Consider the following 21,102-nt stretch of genomic DNA (forward strand, 5'->3'; position numbering starts at 1 on the left):
GGAAAGAAGGAAGGAAGGAAGGAAGGAAGGAAGGAAGGAAGGAAGGAAGGAAGGAAGGAAGGAAGGAAGGAAGGAAGGAAGGAAGGAAGGAAGGAAGGAAGAAAGGGAACTATGGTCAGAAAGGGTCGAGGAATTTCTATTCAACAGACCACTGGAAGTATTTGCCGTAGCAGGTAGGGAAGAAAAAGGTATCAAGGGCATCAGATAGGAAAGGAAGAAATCAAGCTCTCACTATTTGCAGATGACATGATACTATACTCAGAGAATCCTAAAGCCTCTACCAAAAAGCTCCTAGAAATAATAGATTTGTCATACAGTAGAGTGGCAGGTTATAAAACCAATACCCAAAAGTCCATGGTTTTCCTATTTGCAAATAATGAAAGAGAAGAAAGTGATATTAAAAGAACAATCCTGTTAACAAGTGTGCCTCAGAAAATCAAGTACCTCTGAATCAGCTTAACTGAGGAGGTGAAGGATCTGTACAAAGAAAACTACAAAATGCTGCTTCAAGAAATGAAAGAGGATACGAGGAAATGGAGACACATCCCCTGCCCATTGACTGGGGGAATTAACACTGTCCAATGGCGACACTCTCCAAAGCATTATAGAGAGTCAATGCCGTCCCTGTAAGGATACCCATGACATTTTTCAAAGATATAGACCAAACACTCTCAAAATTCATATGGAACAATAAACCCCCATGAACAGCTAAAGCAATCCTTGGGGAAAAGAAGATGGTTGGCATCACCTCCCCCGACATCAAACTGTACTGCAAAGTGGCAGTACTTAAAGCAGCATGGCTCTCCGGATCCTGATCGAGCTGCTGCACGGCCATGATCCCAGAGACTCAGAAACAAATCTCGGAACCCAGCGGCTTTTGGCAGAAATCCCTCCAGATTTAATTATTAAGACGTAACAGTAACGGGCTGGAGTGATAGCACAGCGGGTAGGGCGTTTGCCTTGCACGCAGTCGGCCCGAGTTCAAATCCCAGCATCCCATATGGTCCCCTGAGCACCGCCAGGGGTGATTCCTGAGTGCATGAGCCAGGAGTGACCCCTGTGCATTGCTGGGTGTGACCCAAAAAGCAAAGAAAAAAAAAGTAACAGTAACAACAAGTCTCATGATGGAGACGTTACTGGTGCCCGCTCAAGCAAATCGATGAACAAAGGGACGACAGTGCTAGTGCTACAAGAATTCCAAAATCGCGCAGCTGTGGCATCATATGCTATTCATAATCAGCAATATAGAAAACAAAGTGTCTAATGTTTCCTTTTTGGCAGATATCTCAGTGTTGGGGAAAAAATCTCAAATTACAATGGTGGGTCCGGTGTCGAAATATTGAATGTAATCAAAGTAAAGAGAGAGTAATGTGGAAGTCATCAGGCACACAGGTAGGGGGAGGGGGCAGGGTGGGGATATACTGGGGGTTTTGGTGGTGGAAAATGTGCACCGGTGAAGGGATGGGTGTTTCATTATCGTATGACCGAGACTTAAACCCAAAAGCTTTGTAACTGCTCTCACAGTGATTCAATAAATAAATTAAAAATAAAATAAAATAGGGCCGGAGCGATAGCACAGCGGGTAGGGCGTTTGCCTTGCATGCGGCCGACCCGGGTTCGATCCCCGGCATCCCATATGGTCCCCCAAGCATCGCCAGGAGTAATTCCTGAGCGCAAAGCCAGGAGTAACCCCTGAGCATCGCTGGGTGTGACCCAAAAAAAAGCAAAAAAAAAAAAAAAAACTAAAAATAAAATAAAATAAAGCAGCATGGTATTGGAATAAAGACAGAAATGCAGACCAATGAAATAGAGTTGAATATCCTGACACTGACCCTCAAATATATGATCATTTAATCTTCGATAAGGGAGCAAGAAACGAACACAGAAAGCCTCTTCAACAAGTGGTGCTGGGAAAACTGGCAGTTACATGTGAGAAATTGAACTCAGACCTCTGTCTAAAGTCATGTGCAAAAGTCAGATCAAAATGGATTAAAGGCCTCAACATTAGACCTGAATCCACAGGTACATGGAAGAAAATGTAGACAAAACCCTCCATGACACTGAAACTCAAGGCATCTTCAAGGATGAAACACCACTGACCAAGCAGATGGAAGCCAAGGTAAACAAAAGGGACGACATTAAACCAAGAAGCTTCTGCACCTCATAAGAAACAGTGACCAAGATACAAAGACAGTCCATGGAATGGGAAAAATTATTCACCCAATATCCACTGGATAAGGGGTTAATACCCAAGATATATAAGGCATGGGTAGAACTTTACAAGAAAAAAACACCCAACCCCATCAAAAAATGGAAAGAAATGAACAGAAACTTCCTCAAAGGAGAAATTATTTTTATAATTTATTTATCTTTAATTAGTGAATCGCCGTGAGGGTACAGTTACAGATTTATACATTTTTGTGCTCATGTTTCCCCCATACAAAGTTCGAGAACCCATCCCTTCACCAGTGCCCATTCTCTACCACCAGTAAACCCAGCATCCCTCCCACCCTCCCCAGTCCCATCTCCCCCCACCCCACACTGCCACCATGGCAGGGTATTCCCTTTTGTTCTCTCTCTCTGATTAGGTGTTGTGGTTTGCAATAAAGGTGTTACGTGGCCATTGTGTTCAGTCTCTAGTCTACATTCGGCACGCATCATCCTTCCCCCGCATGACCTCTCAAAGGAGAAATTTAAATGGCCAAAAGGCACATGTGAAAATGCTCTCCATCACTAATCATCAGGAAGATGCAGATCAAAACGATAATGAGATGTCCCTCACACCACAGAGTCTGGCACACACCCAAATGAACAAGAACAACCAGTGCTGGCGTGGCTGTGGGGAGAAAAGGACTCTCTTTCATTGCTGATGGGAATGCCAACTGGCCCAGCCTTTTTAGAAAACGACATGGACATTCCTCAAAAAACTAGATCTTGAGCTTCCATATGACCTTGCATACACCACGTGAGCTTCCATGTAGCACGCCTGGGAATACACCTTGGGGCCCACAAGCACACAGTGGAAACACCACCTGCACTCCTATGTTCACTGCAGCACTGTTCACCAGAGCCAGAACCTGGAAACAACCTGAGTGTCCCAGAACAGATGCCTGGATAGAGAAACCTTGGCACATCTGCACCACGGAAGAACCACGCAGCTATTAGGAAAAATGAAGTCATGCAATTTGTTTATAAATGGATGGACATGGAGAGTCTCATGCTGACTGGAATGAGACAGAAGGAGGGACAGAGACTCAAACGAATCTCAGAACGAAGCAGCTTTGCTGCAGGGCTGATTTCTCTGGGGCACCTCAGATGGGAACAGGCGTCCTCTCTCTCTCCACCTCCACCAGTTAAACCCCGGCAGCCCCAAGCCTCCAGAAACCAATCACCACCACCCTCACGGCTGATCTTCACAGGCTCATCCTTGGCCCCCAACACAAGAGACTGAATCTGCTGAAAAACCCAGCTCTGCGGGACCAGTGAGTGAAACCGCCAGACCTTGAGGGGTTGGGACTGGGCCAGCCCTTCCCATCTCCCCGCCCTTCCGGGGTCCTGGCTGTCACGCCCACCATCTGCCTTCAGGTACCATTTAAGCGTATAAGTGGCCTTGATCAGAGACTCACAAATGAATCTGGGGCCTGAGCAGCTCGCTGCAGAGATGGATCTGGACCCCAATCATTTAAATTTTTACAATCCCAGCATTGCGCGGCTGTGCAATCTCTCAAACTATTTTTTTTTTTTTTTTGCTTTTTGTTGAATCACTGTGAGATAGACCCTTACAGACATCTACTACACATAACAAGCAATACAAAATAAATTATCTAGCATCTGCCTGTGGGGCAGGCTTGAGTGGTGGTGGGAAACTTTGAAATAATGGTGGTGGGATGGTGTAATGGTGGCGGGATTGGTGTTGAAACAGTGAATGTAATCAATTATTGTGAACAACTCTATGAAAATAAATTTTTTTTTTAAAAAAAAGGAGAGGGACAGATACAGAATGACTGCATTCATTTGTGGGATAAAATATGTATATGTATGTATGTATATGTGTGTGTGTGTGTGTATATATATATATATATATATACCCGCTGTGCTACCACTCCAGCCCCTATATATACATATATATATGATGGGGCTGGAGTGATAGCACAGCGGGTAGGGTGTTTGCCTTGCACGTGGCCGACCCAGGTTCGATTCCCAGCATCCCATAGGGTCCCCCGAGCACTGCCAGGAGTAATTCCTGAGTGCAGAGCCAGGAGTAACCCCTGTGCAATGCTGGGTGTGACCCAAAAAGCAAAACAAACAAAAACTAGTATGAGACTAATATCCAAGGCCAGAGAAAACAGGGGCAAGAAGGACAAGCCAATGGTTGGAAGCTGCCACAAGTGTATGGGGGACAGAGGACAGTCAGGACAGAGAAGGGACCAGTGGGACAGTAATAGCTGGCAATGACCACTCTGAACAAGAACTGGGTGTTGAAAAAGAGTAGAAAAAGAGACATATATGAGAACCTTTCAGTATCTGTAGTGCAAACCATAATGCTCAAAAGCAGAGAGGAGAGAGAAAGAGAGAGGGCGGGAGAAAGAGAGAGGGAGAGAGAGGGAGAGAGGGGGAAAAAAGGAGAGAGAGGGTGAGAGAGGGCAAGAGAGGGGGAGAGAGGGCGGGAACCTGGGGACACTGGTGGTGGGAAACAGGCACTGGTGAAGGGACGGGTGTTGGAACATGTGACTGAAACCCAACCATGAACCACCTTTGTAACTGTGTATCTCATAGTGATTCAATTTTTTTTTTTTCTATTTGGGTCACAGCCGGCAATGCACAGGGGTTCCTCCTGGCTCTGCACTCAGGAATCACTCCTGGCGGTGCTCAGGGGACCCTATGGGATGCTGGGAATCGAACCCAGGTTGGCTGTGTGCAAGGCAAATGCCCTCCCTGCTGTACTATTGATCCAGCCCCCAGTGATTCAATTTTTAAAAATTAATAAAAATTTTAAAAAAATAAATAAAATAAACTTTACATCACCACCTTCCACAAACAAAAAGAAATAAAGGAAGGAAGGTTGGGAAACTCCGGCTCAGCCTCTGCCTTGACTAACACGTCGCTGAGTGCAACTCGGGGGGGGGGTGTGGATGTCAGGTCCCCCACCCGCCTCGCAGCTTGGTGCAAAGGCCATCTCGAGTGACCCGCGGGCCAGCAACCACCACTAGGGTCAGCGAGCTTCCAGAACCTCCCGGAGCCAGGGCCCAGCAGTGCGGGATGGGGGCTGGAGCGGGGGCTGAAGCGCAGCCTCCGCCTGGCAAAGGACGCTGGTGACAGCACCTGTGACAGCGAGCTGGACAGATTCCCTCACCGCCTGGATCAGCAAAGCAGCTTCCACGGGCCGCCTGCCAGCACGCGGGCGAGCCCGCTGGGCCGGAGCAGACGTCCCCACGGCCTTCCCTGCAGGTTCCAGCAGCCGCAGTCACCGGTGGGAAGCCACAGACATGATTCTGAACTGTCAGCTTTCAAAAATACCCAAGTTCAGGGGCTGGAGCAACAGCACAGCGGGGAGGGCGTCTGCCTTGCACATGGCCGACCCGGGTTCGATTCCCAGCATCCCATATGGTTCCCTGAGCATCGCCAGGGGTGATTCCTGGGTGCAGAGCCAGGAGTAGCCCCTGTGCATCGCCGGGTATGACACCAAAAAAGAAAAAAAAAAAAAAAAAACCCAAGTTCAGTTGCCTTGCACTGCACTCCCAGTTTTTTTGGGAAAAAAAAAAAAAACCCACTGACTCTGTCCTGAATTACATACTTATGAAATTAATCCTGGATTACTCCAGAAAGTATTTCTTAGGCATTTACTGGGGGGGAGCAAGGGGACATTGTGGCTGCCCGCACGTAAGCATGGCCTGGGGAGGTGACCCCCGTGGGGCCAGGAGCACACCAAGGACAGGGTTCAGGAAAGGACGCCGGGAGAAAAGTCCAGAAGGAGCCGAGTGCGCCAGGTAAAGCAAGAGAGAAGGAACCGTGTGCAGAAAGGTGAGGGGGAGGTTCGGAGCACTGTGGATGGAGCAGAGGGCACCGGGAGAAACAGGGAGAGGGAGAAGCATGTGGGACCATCGGCACTTTGTCCAGGGCCCCAGGGGTCGGGACGGGCTTTGACAGCCGGGTGGCGTGGCTGCCGCGTGCCGAAGGCCTGCCAAGGGCAGGGAGAACGTGGTGGGGGGCGTGGAGGTGCGGGGGGATGGCTACTGAGCAAGTAGTGGATGCAGGACACCGCCCAGGTCGGACGTAGGATGTACTGGAGGTGGGACACTGGTTATCCTCCAACTGATGAAAAACCCTCACTGCGGTTCCTCGGCGCCTGCATACAAACGAGCGTCCAGCTGCCGGGGAAATGCACCGGGATCTGCACGCTTCTCCCCACCTACGGATTAATAGTGCCCTGCAAGTGGCCAACAGCTGCGGTGGACTGTCAGGGCGTTACGAGAGTCTCCGGCTCTCTGACCTTGTGGCAGAGAGTTATTCCCGGGTTCAGGGCGCTTCCTTTCTGTTCCCGAACACTCTCGGGCGGGGCCCGGAGAGCCCCTGTAGTCTTACGTGTGCGGCAAGCGGGATGAATAGCCACACCGCGAGGGATGAACGGGGGAGTTCAGGTCCGGTTTGCCAGAGGTCAAGGCAGGAACGGAAGAAGCCGAGGCTGCCCGGTGATCCAGGGCACCTGAGCCGCGGGCAGCGCCAGGCCGGTCAATGACCCTGTCGTAATCCCCATCGGCTCTTTGTATTCTTATCTGGAAACTCCGGGCTGCAGAGGCAGTTCAGTGCGAAAGCGTGGGTGAGACCCTGAGTTTTCTGATCCCTAACGCCGCAAAAATAAGCACATTAAAAAGTGAGCCCCTGGGGTGGCACCGGCCCCTCCCACGCCGAGATGTGACCCTGGGGGCCGCACGCATGTGCAGCCTCTCCACAGCTGCACGAGCGTGAATCCAGACCCAGCTAAACTACTTTCAGTATGGGCAGCTCCTCGCAGAATGTCTCCAGACTGAGAACTAAGCCTCGGCCCCGTGCCCGCCCAGGAGGGGAAAGGTATTTCTCTCTCTCGCCTCTTCCTTGCCGGGGATGAAGGGCGTGGGGACCGCCATATTATAACGACCACAGATGGGGTTTACAAGCTTGCAATGACCCAATATCTGGAAGAAATCTCCCTGGACTTAGTTGTTAAAGTACAGAAATCCAAAACCGCATGGCCGCTACTGCGGCTGCGCGACTTCATTTCTCTTCACAACAGGTCTGACTCTAGTGGGGTACTCCTAACAAAAATAGTGAGGTTTGTGCTGAAATATTGAATGTAACCAAAGTAAACAGAAAGTAAAGTGAAACTAACAAGGCAGGGGCAGGGTGCAGGATGGGAGGTGTACTGTGTGGGTTTTTTTTTTTTTTGGTGGTGGGATATGGGCACTGGTGAAGGGATGGTTGTTTCAGCATTGTGTAACTGAGACTTAAGCCTGAAAGCATTGTAATTTTCCACATGGTGATTCAATAAAATAAAATTCTTATTAAAAAAAAAAAAGTGAGCCCCTTGCAAGTGCTCTACTTCTAAGGACACAGAGAAGAATGCAGTGAGGGGGGAGGGGAAATCACAGATTCGTGCGTCAGTAACAAGCCACTGGGCCACTCAAGAAGGTGCACGCCGGGAGCCACAGAGACGCGGTAACGCCGGGAAGGCACTTGCCTCGCCCTGGGTTTGATCCCCGGCACCACATAGGGGCCCCCCAAGCCCTGCCAGGAGTCACGCTCCCCCCAGCCCAGAGCCAGGAGTCGCCTGAGCACTGCTGGGTGAGACCCAAACCCTCTAAGAACAAAACCAAGCCCTGAGAGCGTGAGTGTCGGTGCAGCCAGGCCAAAGGGCCACGGGAACGCCAGAGCATCTCCCCACCCGTCACGGCGAGGAGGGGGAGGAGGGGGGAGGGGACACTTAGCACTGCCACGAGGGCGAGACTAGCGACTCGGGAGCAGAGAGAAAGCTCGGCGGGCTGAGCGTGGCCTCTGCACGCAGGAGGCCCAGGTGCGCTTGGTTTTGTTTGGGGGGGGAGGATTATTTTTATCCTGTTTTGGGGGCTGCTTCACAGCCAGCAGGGCTCAGGGCTAACTCCTGGCAGTGCTCAGGGGGGCCATATGCGGTGCCAGTGATGCAACCTGGGTGAGCGGCACGCGAGGCAAGCGCCCTCCCCGCTGTGCCATCCCCCCGCCCCATCCCAAGTTGGCTTCTGGCACAGCCGGTCTCTGGCGCCCTAAGAACCAGGAGGTGACCGCTGAGCTCCGCCCAGTGTGGCCAAACACAGAGAACGAGAAAAGAACAGTGACGCCAGCGAGAAGAACCGTCCAAAATGCCTCCACGCAATGCGGCAGCTTCTGCCCTATAAAGAAACCGTAGCACAGGTGTCGGGATGGAAATGCTACTTCCATGACGAACAGGCCGGGCCAGAAAGTGGAATGACATCATCAGTGGAATTCTAGCCCCCCGAGGGCGGGGGCGGAGAAGAGGCAGAGCTCTTACCCTGGTAAGCCACAGACTCCTGCAGCCTTCGCTCTGCTTGGACTAGTCAGCGTGTTTCCAGTTAAGAGGGACCAGAGAGGCGGTACAGCAGGAACGGCACCTGCCCTGCTCGAAGCTGGCCCGGGTCCCTCCCTGAGTGCTCCCGGGAGCGATTTCTGAGCTTGGTGCCAGGAAGGAGCACTGAGCACCACCGGACATGTCCCAAAGGTCAGGGGGCAGGCAAACGAAGGCTGTCCCCGCTCGAATGCCAGATGCAAACGGGCAGCCCTTCGCCTGCAGAACCAGAGGGGGAGGACGCTGCAGAGGCAGGAGGCACCTCCCTGGGTACCAGGAGCCGGGGCGGGTCGGCGAGGGCACAGGGGCCCCGAGGATCACTGCCCCGGGCAGTCCCGGAGGGCTGGGCACAGACTCACCAGGTACAGGTTATCTGTGTCTTGGAAGGCATACTGCAGCTGGGGGATCCACGGGCTGGCACTCTGAGACAGGATGTTTCTCTCCTCCTCAAAAAATGAGACCTGGGGGGGAGGAAATTATTTAGACGATTATAAAATAAGGAATGAAGTGGGGTGAGGGGGAGGAGAATGCCCCTTCCTCTCTCTTTAGACAGAAACCGCTACCTCTAACTGTTTCTTAATTAAAGCATCGTGAGTTAGACAGGGCTGGAGCGATAGCACAGTGGCAGGGCATTCGCCTTTCACGCGGCCGACCTGAGTTCGATTCCTCCGCCCCTCTCGGAGAGCCCGGCAAGCTACCGAGAGTATCGAGCCCGCGCGGCAGAGCCTGGCAAGTTACCCAGGGCGTATTGGATATGCCAAAAACAGTAACAATAAGTCCATCAATGAGAGATGTTACTGGAGCCCGCTCGAACAAATCGATGAGCAATGGGATGACAGTGACAGTGAGTCAGACAGACCACCATAAAGCTAGTCATGACTGGGTTTCAGTCACACAGTGTTCCAACACCCGTCCCTCCACCAGTGCACGTTTCCCAGCACCAGTGTCCCCAGGTTCCCTCCCACTACACCCTACCCCTGTCTCTATGTCAAGCGCTGCTTCCCTCCCTCCCTCGCCCACTCCCTCTCTGTATGTCTGTCTGTCTCTCTGTCTCTGTCTCTGTCTCTCTCTGTCTCTCTGTCTCTCTCTCTCTCTCTCCTTTTTTTTTTTCTTTTTGGGTCACACCCAGCAATGCACAGGGGTTACTCCTGGCTCTGCACTCAGAATCACTCCTGGCGGTGCTCAGGGGACCCTATGGGATGCTGGGAATCGAACCCAGGTCAGTTGTGTGCAAGGCAAACGCCCTCCCTGCTGTGCTATCGCTCCAGCCCCTCTCTCTCTCCTTTTGAGCATCATGGTTTGCAATACGGGTACTAAGAGGTCACTGTGTTTGTGGTTGTCAGGGCATTCAGTATTTTCTATCCTCTAGTTTTTGCTGTTTTTAAAAAGAATGACATCCCTAGGCCAGTGTTCCCCGATCTCATTCACTCATCACGCTCCCGTATTTTCGCCCAATCCAATTACTGAAATCTTTCTTCAGACCCGTATCTCGCTGCTGCTGCCACGTAAGCCGCCCAGGTCACAGTTTCACGAGACTAATCTCAGGAGAGACGCAAGCCAGGCCTCAGGAGTCCCTGGGCCCGCCTGTCTCCAGGGGTGCCTGCGGGAGGAGGGTGGGGGGCCACGACCCAGCAGCCGCACCCGCACCCCACAGCTGCTGCCACACAAACAGCCCAACTTCCCTGCTTCACGACTGACCTCAGAGAGACACCGAGTCACGAAACCCGCAGGTGCGCAGGCCCTGGGGTCCCGGCGCACGCGGCCCTACGGACGGCCACGCGACGCCTCCAGACCCCGCAGCACTGACAGCCCAGTGGGAGCACAGCAAATCAGACAGCAGAGCAGCACCAAAGGCCACGAAGCTCAACAAGCAAAGACAGTACCAAGGAAGGCTCACCGAGCACCAAGCAGCTCGGTAAATCCTCAGAAAATGACCTTCATGGCCGCATCATTGTGAGACATGACAATTTTCACAAACTGGGGGTGAAGTGGTAGTACAGCAAGAAGGATGTTCGCCTTGCACACAACTGGCCCGGGCTCGACCCAGTATCCCACACGGTGCCCTGAGCACCACCAGGAATAATTTCTGAGAGAAGAGCCAGGGGTAATCCCTGAGCACTGACTGCTGGCTGTGGCCCCCAAAACAAACAAGACAATTCTCACAAACTTTCTTTTACGGAACTACTTTTTGATATTTCCACTTACCGTTCTGTCGTAACAAGCAATATAAAATAAATTATTTTGTGCCTGCCAAGAGGGCAGGGTTGGGGGCTGGGGGGACACAGGGGACGATGGTGGAAGGAAGGTCCCCCTGGGGGTGGGGGTGGTGTTGGAACAATGAATGCCCGAAACAACTGTCTTATGAACAACTTGCAAACCATGATGCTTAAAGCTTTTGGGGTTTTTTTAAATCTTTTTTTTTTCCCTTTCTGGGTCAAACCCAGCGATGCTCAGGGGTTCCTCCTGGCTCTGCACTCAGGAATTACTCCTGGAGGTGCTCGGGGGACCATATGTGGATGCTGGGAATCGAACCCAGGTCGGCCATGTGCAAGGCAAACGCCCTCCCCACTGTGCTATCACTCTGGCCCTTTTTTAAAATCTTCAATGCCAGCTGGCTTGGACTGAGAGATAGTCTGGGGGTTAAGGGTTTTGCCGTGCACGCAGCTGGCCCCGGTTCAGTCCCTGGCACTACCCGTATCCCCTGAGCACTGCTAAGAGTGGCCCCTGAGGGTGAGTTAAGCTCTGAGCACAGCCGGGTAGGGCCAATCCCCAGACACAGAATAAACGCAGGTCAGCTCACGTCTTCTCAGGATAAACACCTCTTTCCCCTGAACAATTCTGTGCCAAAGTCCTTGGGCAGAGCAGAACAAGGTCAGGATCTGCGCCCAGGAGCAGGGAGAGGGCCAGGAGGGCAGTGTGGGGGGGGGGGGCAGCCCAGAAGGGCCGGGGGGTGGGGTCAAGGGCTCTGAGCACAGAGCCAGAAGTAAATACGAACTGAGCACCACCCGATGTGGCCCCCAAACAGCAACAACCAAAAACGGGGGGGAGGGGGATACCGGAGAGCTGGGAAGGCAGGTGAGGCACTTTCCACAAACACCCCAGCCCGGCATCCCGACAGTCCGCTAAGCCTGCTAGGAGCGACCGTGCGTGCAGAGCCGAGAGTAAGCCCCGAGCACCGCCAGGTGAGTCCTCAAAACAGCAACAACAACATAAAAGCGAAAATTAGAACAAATCACGTGCGGCTGGAGTGAACTTGAAGCCATCCGTGTGAACATGCAGTTTACATACAGAAGCCCAGGAACTCGGGGCGGGGGGAAGGGGGGAGAGTGTGCACTCATGGGTGTGTGTCCGTGTGTGGCTGCGGGCAGATGCCCCGTTTATTCGTCACACACTCCCTAGCCCTGTCCACTGAAAGAGGTCTGGGGACAGTGACAAGTCCACGGCAACTCAGGCCCAGGCCGTGGCCTCTGAAAGTCCATTTTCTGCTACAAGAACAGGGCACGTGGGAGCCCAACCACCCTCAGCCTTTCCTGACCAAGCGACCGGCTGAACAGACTGCTCGAAATAATCAGGTGTGGGGCTACACGTGATGCTGAGTCCCAAGGACCCAGAAACCCACCGAGCACTCAGAAGTGAGCACTGCAGAGAGACAGGCCCCAGGGGGCAGGGTGGGGAGGGGGACGCGAACTCAGCCATGTCCCCTCCTCCTCTCCACAGGATCAATGTTTCGCCATTTCACCTTCCGTGTGACATTGCTAACGTCCACTCCCAAACACAGGCCCGTCATCTGGCCACAGAGGGGAGCTTCCCCGCTGGCTCCTCGGAGGCCACACGGGGTCACTGTCTTCCCCAGCCTGCGGCCCCCACCCCCTTCCTCCAGAAGCCTGATCGCTCCCCAGACGCCTCACCCACTGAACTGCAACTCCAGGCTGACTCCCGAGGGGCGGCTCAGCGCTGGTGAATGGGTACAGGGCTTCTAGCCGGGGTCAGGAAGAAGCTCGAGGAACAGGGCTGCCGGGAATGGGCTTCCCGCGGCTCCGTGCCCTTTAAAAACGGCTGGGGAGGGGCTGGAGTGATAGCCCAGTGAGCTGGGCGTTTGCCCTGCACACGGCTGACCCGGGTTCGAGTCCCAGCATCCCATAAGGTCCCCTGAGCACCACCAGGAGTGATTTCTGAGTGCATGAGCCAGGAGTAACCCCTGAGCATCGCCGGGTGTGACCCAAAAAGAAAAAAAAAAAAAAAGGCTGGGGATGCCAGCTCCTCTCCCGCCCCACCACTTCTGCTCTATCTGAGGCCTCTTCCAGGGTCCACAGACTGAGAAGGCCCCTCCCAGACCCCTCTCAAACCCAGGGCACGCCCCCGAGAGCCCCCCAAGTGACACTGGTCTCTCTCATCACTCAGACATGTCAAGGGCACCAACCCCATCCAGCCCCGCTAATTCTGCGCTGTCTGAGACCTCTCCTGGCTGGGCCCGGACCAAGGACGTCCCTTCCCAACCCCTCTGGAACCCAAGACATGTCCCCCAAGGACCCAGAAAACTGGCACGGGGTGGAGGGGGGCAGGGGGGCGGAGAGAATACGGCACGTAGGGAGGGCCTTTGCCTTGCATGTGGCTGACCTGGGACAGATTCCCCCACACCCTATATGGTCCTCCGAGTCCACCCGAAGTGAACCCGAGTCCTGTCAGGTATATATAGCCCCAAAACATAAATAAATAAATAAATAAATAAATAAATAAATAAATAAAATGGTTACAAGGGGCACCGGAGAGATAGCACAGCAGAAAGGGCATTGCCCTGCCTGTGGCCAAGCCAGATTTGACTCCCGGCACCTCGTATGGTCCCCCAAGCCTCACCAGGAGGGATCCCTGAGTGTAGGCCTAACAGCAACCCCCACCTGCACGTGCACGCGCGCAGACACACACACACACACACACACACACACACACACGGAACGAGAGACAATACAATCATCAGCACGAAGCGAAGCCTGGCGTGCACACGGCCCAGGTGCGATTCCCGGCACCTCATGGTCCCCCGAATCAGTGGACACGGCCCTGGAGGCCCCCCCCCGCAGTGCCACGCTCGACCCAGGTACCCCCGGCATGGCAGAGTCCAGGCACTGTACCCCCAGGCCGTCTCTCTGAACTGGCAGCCGAGGTCTCGGAGAAGGCTTGAGGGCACCATCCACTCGCCCCCCTCTCCCGAGCACTACTGGGAGGCCCCCCCCAAAAAAAAAGTTAAAGGGGGTAAATGTTATGATACGAATATTTTTTTTTCCAGCCCCCCACAAAACAGGATCTTGAGACTGTTTCTTTTCCACGAGTTAGCCTCTTACTTCCCCTTTCGGCCGACTGGCACTAGACCCCGGAGAACTGAGCCCACCTACAGAGCAGGGGCACCGTCCAACCTCTGGCACGTTCTGCCGCGTGTCTGCCCACGTGCCACCCCCGCCGTGGGAACTTTCCCCGCTGACCCCGGCTGACCCGCGGCGTGTGGATCTGTCTCTGCTCCCTCCCTCCGCCAGGCTGGAGTTGGTAGGCGCCAGCTTTCTACATTTGCATTTTTCCTCCGCTTTCCTTTCCGAGGTTGTTTTTAAACCCTGAAACTAACAGCCATGGAACTCCAATTCCTCTTGCAGGCGCCCCACGGAGCCTGGTGCATTATCAGACGCGTGATGTGCTCCCAAACGTCCGTAACTAATAAATTACTCTGCGAACCACAAGGCTGCCAGCCCGCGCTCTGGAAACACAGCCTGCAAATCAATACGGCTGGGGCGGCCGCCGCGGTGGAAAACGAGCAAAAGACCGCCCAGACGAGGACGCTGCCTCGGCTCCGCGCACACGGCAACTCCCCCGCCGCCACCCCCGCCTCATGCCTTCAGAGGCTGTTTCAGAAACCAGGAACACACACCCCCCGCAACAGGATGGAAAGCAGGAGCAGAAGCCAGCGCTCTCTGACTCACCCCAGACCTGCATCTCCCGGGACTCCCAGCCGCGGGGCCCGGCAGACCACCTCGGAAGTGTCAAGGACCCCGTTGGCTCGGAATAAACTGCAATTAGTGAGGCGTCATCGAGGGACCCGGCGGGAGCCTGGGGGCCCTCAGAGTCAGCCCAGTGACAGTTCGGAGGGAAGAGCAGAGGACACCAGACCTCAGTGGCCGTAGCAGCCGTCGTCAACTACGGAGAGTCCCCGGGAAGACGGGCTCAACCATGGGGGGGCGCGGGGCGCCTGTGGGCGGGGGGCAGACCGGGCCCTACCTGCTCCTGGGCCAGCAAGGCCTTCTTCTTCATGACCTTCATGGCGTAGATGTCCCCCGTCGCGCGCTCTCTGACCACGTGCACCTCAGCAAAGTGACCAGAGCCAACAAGGCTTCGAACCTCAAAGTCCTTGGCTGCCGGCTGCAGCTGCTGGAGCTCCGCAATGGTGTCGGCATCTGCGGGAGAGGGAATGGGGGCAAGGGTCACGCTCGGGTCACAGGGCGCTGCCCTGCCATGCAGCTTTATGATAGAGGGAGGAAGGAAGGAAGGAAGGAAGGAAGGAAGGAAGGAAGGAAGGAAGGAAGGAAGGAGGAGGGAGGGAGGGAGGGAGGGAGGGAGGGAGGGAGGGAGGGAGGAAGGAAGGGAGAAAGAGAGAAAGAAAGAAAGAAAGAAAGAAAGAAAGAAAGAAAGAAAGAAAGAAAGAAAGAAAGAAAGAAAGAAAGAAAGAAAGAAAGAAAGAAAGAAAGAAAGAAAGAAAGAAAGAGAGGGAGGGAGGGAGGGAGGGAGGGAGGGAGGGAGGGAGGGAGGGAGGGAGGGAGGGAGGAAGAGAGAAAGAAAGAAAGAAAGAAAGAAAGAAAGAAAGAAAGAAAGAAAGAAAGAAAGAAAGAAAGAAAGAAAGAAAGAAAGGAAGGAAGGAAGGAAGGAAGGAAGGAAGGAAGGAAGGAAAGATGGAAAGAAAGGAAAGAGAGTGTTCTTATGTCTCCCCTTACTGTCAAGAGACATTTAGTCAGTCTCTCATCCGTCATGAATAATTATAAAATCAGCATCAAAAAAAAAAATGTTTTTATATGTTAAGTTAAAATTAAGGGCTCCAGAAATTCCAGAGCAGTTTCCATGGCAGCTACCGTTTGAATTCCCTCGCCGGAGAGAGCAGGGGAAGGAGGATCCCGTGCTTCCTGTTGGCAGCTCCAGGCCAGCGCCTGGTCAAACAGGCCCCGCAGCATTTACAGGGATTCATCAAGAGCTGAGGGAAGCAACGGGAGCCCTGCCTGACTGCCAGAGCCTCACCTCCCGCTCTCCCTCTCACCCTGGACCCTGACGGGGACAGTGACACTCTCCCTTACTACCTAATACGTGACAGTGCGACCGAGGGGGAAGCCTGAGTCCGAGGAACCCAACGGAGCCTGATTCTCGCTCTGCAGATCCGACAGTTCACACAGCTGGAAGGGTCTGCGATTACCCTTTTTTTCTTCTTTCCCCTTTTTGGGTCACACCCGGCGATGCTCAGGGGTTCCTCCTGGCTCTGCACTCAGGAATTACTCCTGGCGGTGCTCAGGAGACCACATGGGATGCCCGGGATCAAACCTGGGTGGGCCGCGTGCAAGGCAAACGCCCTCCGGGCTGTGCTATGGCCCCTGGGATTCCCTCTCCCTCCGCAGACAGGCATCCTCCCCGCCTCCCCCAGGTGCCACCTCTTAGCTGCCGAGGCAGCTCGGGCTGCATCCACAAAGCAGCAGCGAGCAGGGGGCTCAAAGCCGCATTCGCTCCTCAGAGTCCTGCAGGCCAGCGCGTCCAGGGCAAATGTGCCCACTGAAGGCCAGCGCCAGGTGAGGGACTTCGGCTCGCCGTGTCCTCACACGGCAGAAGGAACAACGACTCCCGTCTCTCGCCCTCGAGACACAGACCCTGATCTCACGAGCCCCGCGGGATCGAGACGCCAACGGCGCCACCTCCGCCACCACCACACCCGGGCTCAGAAGCCACAGAGGGATCGTTCAGTCTGTGACAGGTGAGAAGCCGAAAGCACAGGCTAGATGGGGACTCCCCCGTGAGCCGGCGAGACCACTGCTTGGCATCTCGGCAGTTACGTGGATTTGATTTTTTTTTTCTGTTTGGGTCACACCCGGCGATGCACAGGGGTTACTCCTGGCTCTGCACTCAGGAATTACTCCTGGCGGTGCTCAGGGGACCATATGGGATGCTGGGATTCGAACCCGGGTCGGCTGAGTGCAAGGCAAACGCCCTCCCCGCTGTGCTATCGCTCCAGCCCCAGTAACGTGGATTTGACAGGCTACTTGCACGCCTGTGTTCACTGCCGCACTCAGTACAACAGCCAAGGTAGGAAAGAACCCAGCTGCCCAACGGCCCACGACGGTGAACACTGCACAGCTCTGAGAAATAAAATCAAGCAATCTGCCACGACGTGGGTGGGGCTAGAGGAGAATGTGCAGAAGTTGTCAGGCCAAAGGAAAGGGACGGACGCAGAATGAGCTCACGTATCCGTGGGACCTAAAGCCGTTCCTCAAGGTCACGACAAAGATGCAAAGACCGCAGATGGGAGAAATGAGCCACTCGGCTGTGTCGGTGGGAAGGGAAGGGTGAGAGGCGGGGCACTGGGGTCCGAGGGAGAGGGAGGTGGGTACACTCGGGACGGGTGTGCTGTGGGAATTCTGTGCATGGCAAAGTGTTATTAACCGTATTTAAAAGTACGGACTCTTGGGGCTGGAGCGATAGCACAGCAGGTAGGGCGTTTGCCTTGCACGAGGCCGACCCGGGTTTGATTCCCAGCATCCCATATGGTCCCCTGAGCACCGCCAGGAGTAATTCCTGAGTGCAGAGCCAGGAGTAACCCCTGAGAATTGCCGGGTGTGACCCAAAAAGCAAAAAAAAAAAAAAGTACGGACTCTCACATTTTTTAAAAAAAGGATGGGCTAGACAGACGGCACATATTCATGAACACGCCAGGACAGCTGAGCAGCTCGAGAATCGCTGGATAGATAAGACGCCACCACCCGCCCAGACCGGAGTAAACACAATCCTTCACACCTTAGGGAAACCAGGTCCCGTCTAGGGCTCGAGTCCCAAGGAAGACACCACACACATACGGCCAAGCAGCGGAAAGCTCCCTGGAGGGCGGGAGGGAAGACACGCATGCAGCTCAGCTTATTATTCCAACGAGGAGAGCCGAGCTCGGAGAAGGGAAAAACCATTTGTACACACAGACACGGAGCGGCCTAATGACGCATCAGCCCAGGCAAGGTGAATGATTACCCATCCCCTTCCTCAGCTGCCTGGGTGGAGCGGAAGTCAAAGGTACTGGGGATGATCCCCAAGTCACCCCCAAGATACCGACTCTCCCACCCATGAGCCAGTCCACTCACAAACTGCACCCTTTGACCCCTGAGGGATCAGACACGCTCGTGGATCAGTCCATATGTATGCCTCAAGATGACCTTAAGAAATAAACCAAGCAAGGGGCCTGGAGCGATAACACAGCGGGGAGGGCATTTGCCTTGCACACAGGCGACCCGAGTTTGAATCCCAGCATCCCATATGGTCCCCCGAGCACCTCCAGGAATAATTCCTGAGTGCAGAGCCAGGTGTGACCCCTGTGCATCACCGGGTGTGACCCAAAAAGAAAAAAAAAAAAAGAAACCAACCGGGCCGGAGTGATAGTACAGTAGGGAGGGCGTTTGCCTTGCATGTGGCCAACCCAGGTTCAATCCTCGGCATCCCACAGAATCCTACAAACACTGCCAGGAGTGATTCCTGAGTGCAGAGCTAGGAATTAACCCCTGAGCATCGCTGGCTATGACCCAAAAAGCAAAATTAAAATAAATAATTTTTTTAAAAAAAAGAAAGAACGAAACCAAGGACTGGAGAGAAAGCACCAGAGGAAGACATTGCATGCGGCCAAGCCTCATTTGAATCCCTGGCACCACACTCGGGTCCCTGAACACCAGCAGGGGTCAACGCTGACCACAGAGCCTGGAAGAGCCCTGGAGGACAGCAGGGTGCAGCCCCTCCCCCAGCCCCCACCCAAAAAATACAAGAGAAACCGAGATCTCCTTCCTGAAGAATTCCAGCAGCAGCGAATCGAAAGCTGCGCGCTTTCTTCTGCCCTGACATCAGGGTGCTAAGCCCCCTCTTTCTTCCCCTTCCTTTCCCAAGTTTCTTGCAAACGTCTGGATTTCGAATTATAATTCCCCAAATTCTCTGGTTGGCAACTTTTGAAGCCTTGGGCCCCCCGTGTTGCTTTCAGCCTCGTCCAACGTAATAATGTGCATCTGTCACAAGCCGCCGGCTGGCATCGCGATCACACGGGAGACAGACGCTTCCAGCAACACCACCAGGACACTCGCAGACTTCTGAGAAACTGTTCCGGATTCCAACGTCTTTAGCCAAAGGCTTTGTTTCTTGGGTTTGGTTCGGTTTGGGGTTTTGAGCCACACCGGAGGTGCTCCGGGCTTACTCCTGGCTCGGTGCTCAGGGAGCAGCCCCTGGCCATGCCTGGGGGATCCACAGGTGAGGCCAGGATCTAACTGACCCAGGTGACCACCCGCAAGGAGCAGCCGGCCTCCTGTATTACGTCCCTGGCCTTATCCCAAAGCTTTGGATGATGAAGGTGAACGGTTGGCATGAGACCCAAATCTGTGGTTTCATACATATGTTTTTTTTAAGTTTTTTTTTTTTTTTTTAAGGGAAAGACATCACACATCTTCTCTCCCCACCAGCAGCTTCTGACTCTGAAATCACATCCTCCTGGTACCCTTGTTGCTATAGCAATTAGGAGCCCTGTGGGCACTGAACACTGAGGTGGCGATAAATACCCAAGGAGCAGCAGCAAGTGCAAAGAATTAGCCTGCAGGACCAACATGTGGATCAGGTGGCAGAGTCAAACGGCTGAGTGCACTGCCATTGCGTGTGGTGTGTGTGTGTGTGTGTGTGTGTGTGTGTGTGTGTGTGTATGAAACCCAGCAATCCAACGTTCCAACTTCTAGAATTGATCGTCCCCAAGAATGTTGGCACATAAGCTTGAAAAAATAGACATAAACTAGAGGCATATCAACAATATGTTATGAAGACATAAACTAAAGGCATACCACAAAAAAGTGGGAGCACGATGGGGGGAGGGGGGGAGGGGGACTCCATCGGTGCTCGGGAGGACGGGAGCCTCTCGGGGACCCTCAGCCAACAGGGCAGTGCTGGCGGGGGAAAGGAGTCCGGGGCGTGACCCCTAGTGTTCAGGGGACCACAGGGATCAAACCTAGGTTGGCCACAGCCCAGGCAATGTGTCTTAACGCCTGTGAAAAACCCTTCAGATAAGAAAAGTATCAAGCGGGCCGGAGTGATAGCACAGCGGGTAGGGCGTTTGCCTTGCACGCGGCCGACCCGGGTTCGATCCCCGGCATCCCATATGGTCCCCCAAGCACCGCCAGGAGTAATTCCTGAGTGCAAAGCCAGGAGTAACCCCTGAGCATCGCTGGGCGTGACCAAAAAAGCAAAAAAAAAAAAAGAAAAGTATCAAGCAACTGCTGCAAAGACCCACCGCCTGCAATGTTCCTGTCTCCTCTCTCTGGGTCTGTCTCTGTCTCTCTGTCTCTCTGTCTCTGTCTGTCTCTGTCTCTCTCTTCCTCTGTCTCTGTCTCTCTGTCTCTGTCTCTGTCTGTCTCTGTCTCTCTGTCTCTATCTCTGTCTCTGTCTTTCTCTTCCTCTCTCTCTCCTATTCTTACATTTTTCTAAATAAAACTACCAACCCTAAAAAAGGAAAAGAAGAGGAAAAGAAAAAGGAAAAGAGACATCCTGAGTGCTCCACAAAGAACTGCGCGGGGCCAGGGAAATGACTCGCGGGCTCCGTGTGCCTTTCCTGCGCGAGAGCCAGCAGCTGGCTCCCCGAGCACCACGAGGAAAGACCCCAAACGCGTCAACGCCACCACGTGTGGCACAAAAATATACTCATCTATGTATTTGCTGAGTGCAAGTGAGCCAAACCAGCGGCAAGACACCAAGCGCACACGGGCCACTTAAATAAGGATGCCCTTAGACCTGCTCGAGAAGGGTGGAAGCTTCTAGAGCTGGCTGAGTGGCAACAGGGCTTTATTATCCAAATCACTTTGATCTTAGAGCTTGAAATTTTCCACAATCATTTTTTCGTTTGTTTTTAAGGCACACCCAGCAATGCTCAAGGGTTCCCCCTGTCTCGGCACTAATAAATGAGTCCTGGTGGTATTCAGGGGACCCTATGGGATGCCGGGGACCAAGCCTGGTTAGGAGTGTGCAAGGCCACTGCCCTCCCTGCTGTCCTATCTCTCCAGTCCCCATAATTAATTTTTTTTTTTTCAGTTTTTGGGTCACACCCAGTAATGATGAGGGTTACTCCTGGATCCGCACTCAGGAATCACTCCTGGTGGTGCTCAGGAGACCATATGGGGCTCTGGGGACCAAACCCAGGTCTGGCGTGTGCAACGCAAGTGCCTTTACCCACTGCACTATCTCTCCAGCCCCCGTTATCAATATTTTTAAGGGAGAAA

The 21,102-nt window shown here is 53.7% G+C and overlaps 1 protein-coding gene across 1 annotated transcript in view; it reads right to left on the reverse strand.

Annotated features, from left to right (window-relative positions):
* Window positions 1-21,102, reverse strand: part of CIT (citron rho-interacting serine/threonine kinase) — a 168,524-nt gene that overhangs the window by 139,716 nt on the left and 7,706 nt on the right. Inside the window, exons 3-4 of the mRNA XM_055147097.1 lie at window positions 14,852-15,027; window positions 8,953-9,054 (exon numbers count right to left, since the gene is read on the reverse strand). Coding sequence (XP_055003072.1) covers window positions 8,953-9,054; window positions 14,852-15,027 — 278 coding nt within the window. The remainder of the gene's footprint in view (window positions 1-8,952; window positions 9,055-14,851; window positions 15,028-21,102) is intronic.

The sequence above is a fragment of the Sorex araneus genome, chromosome 9, assembly GCF_027595985.1.
Source record: "Sorex araneus isolate mSorAra2 chromosome 9, mSorAra2.pri, whole genome shotgun sequence".
In the NCBI taxonomy this organism is placed as follows: domain Eukaryota; kingdom Metazoa; phylum Chordata; class Mammalia; order Eulipotyphla; family Soricidae; genus Sorex; species Sorex araneus.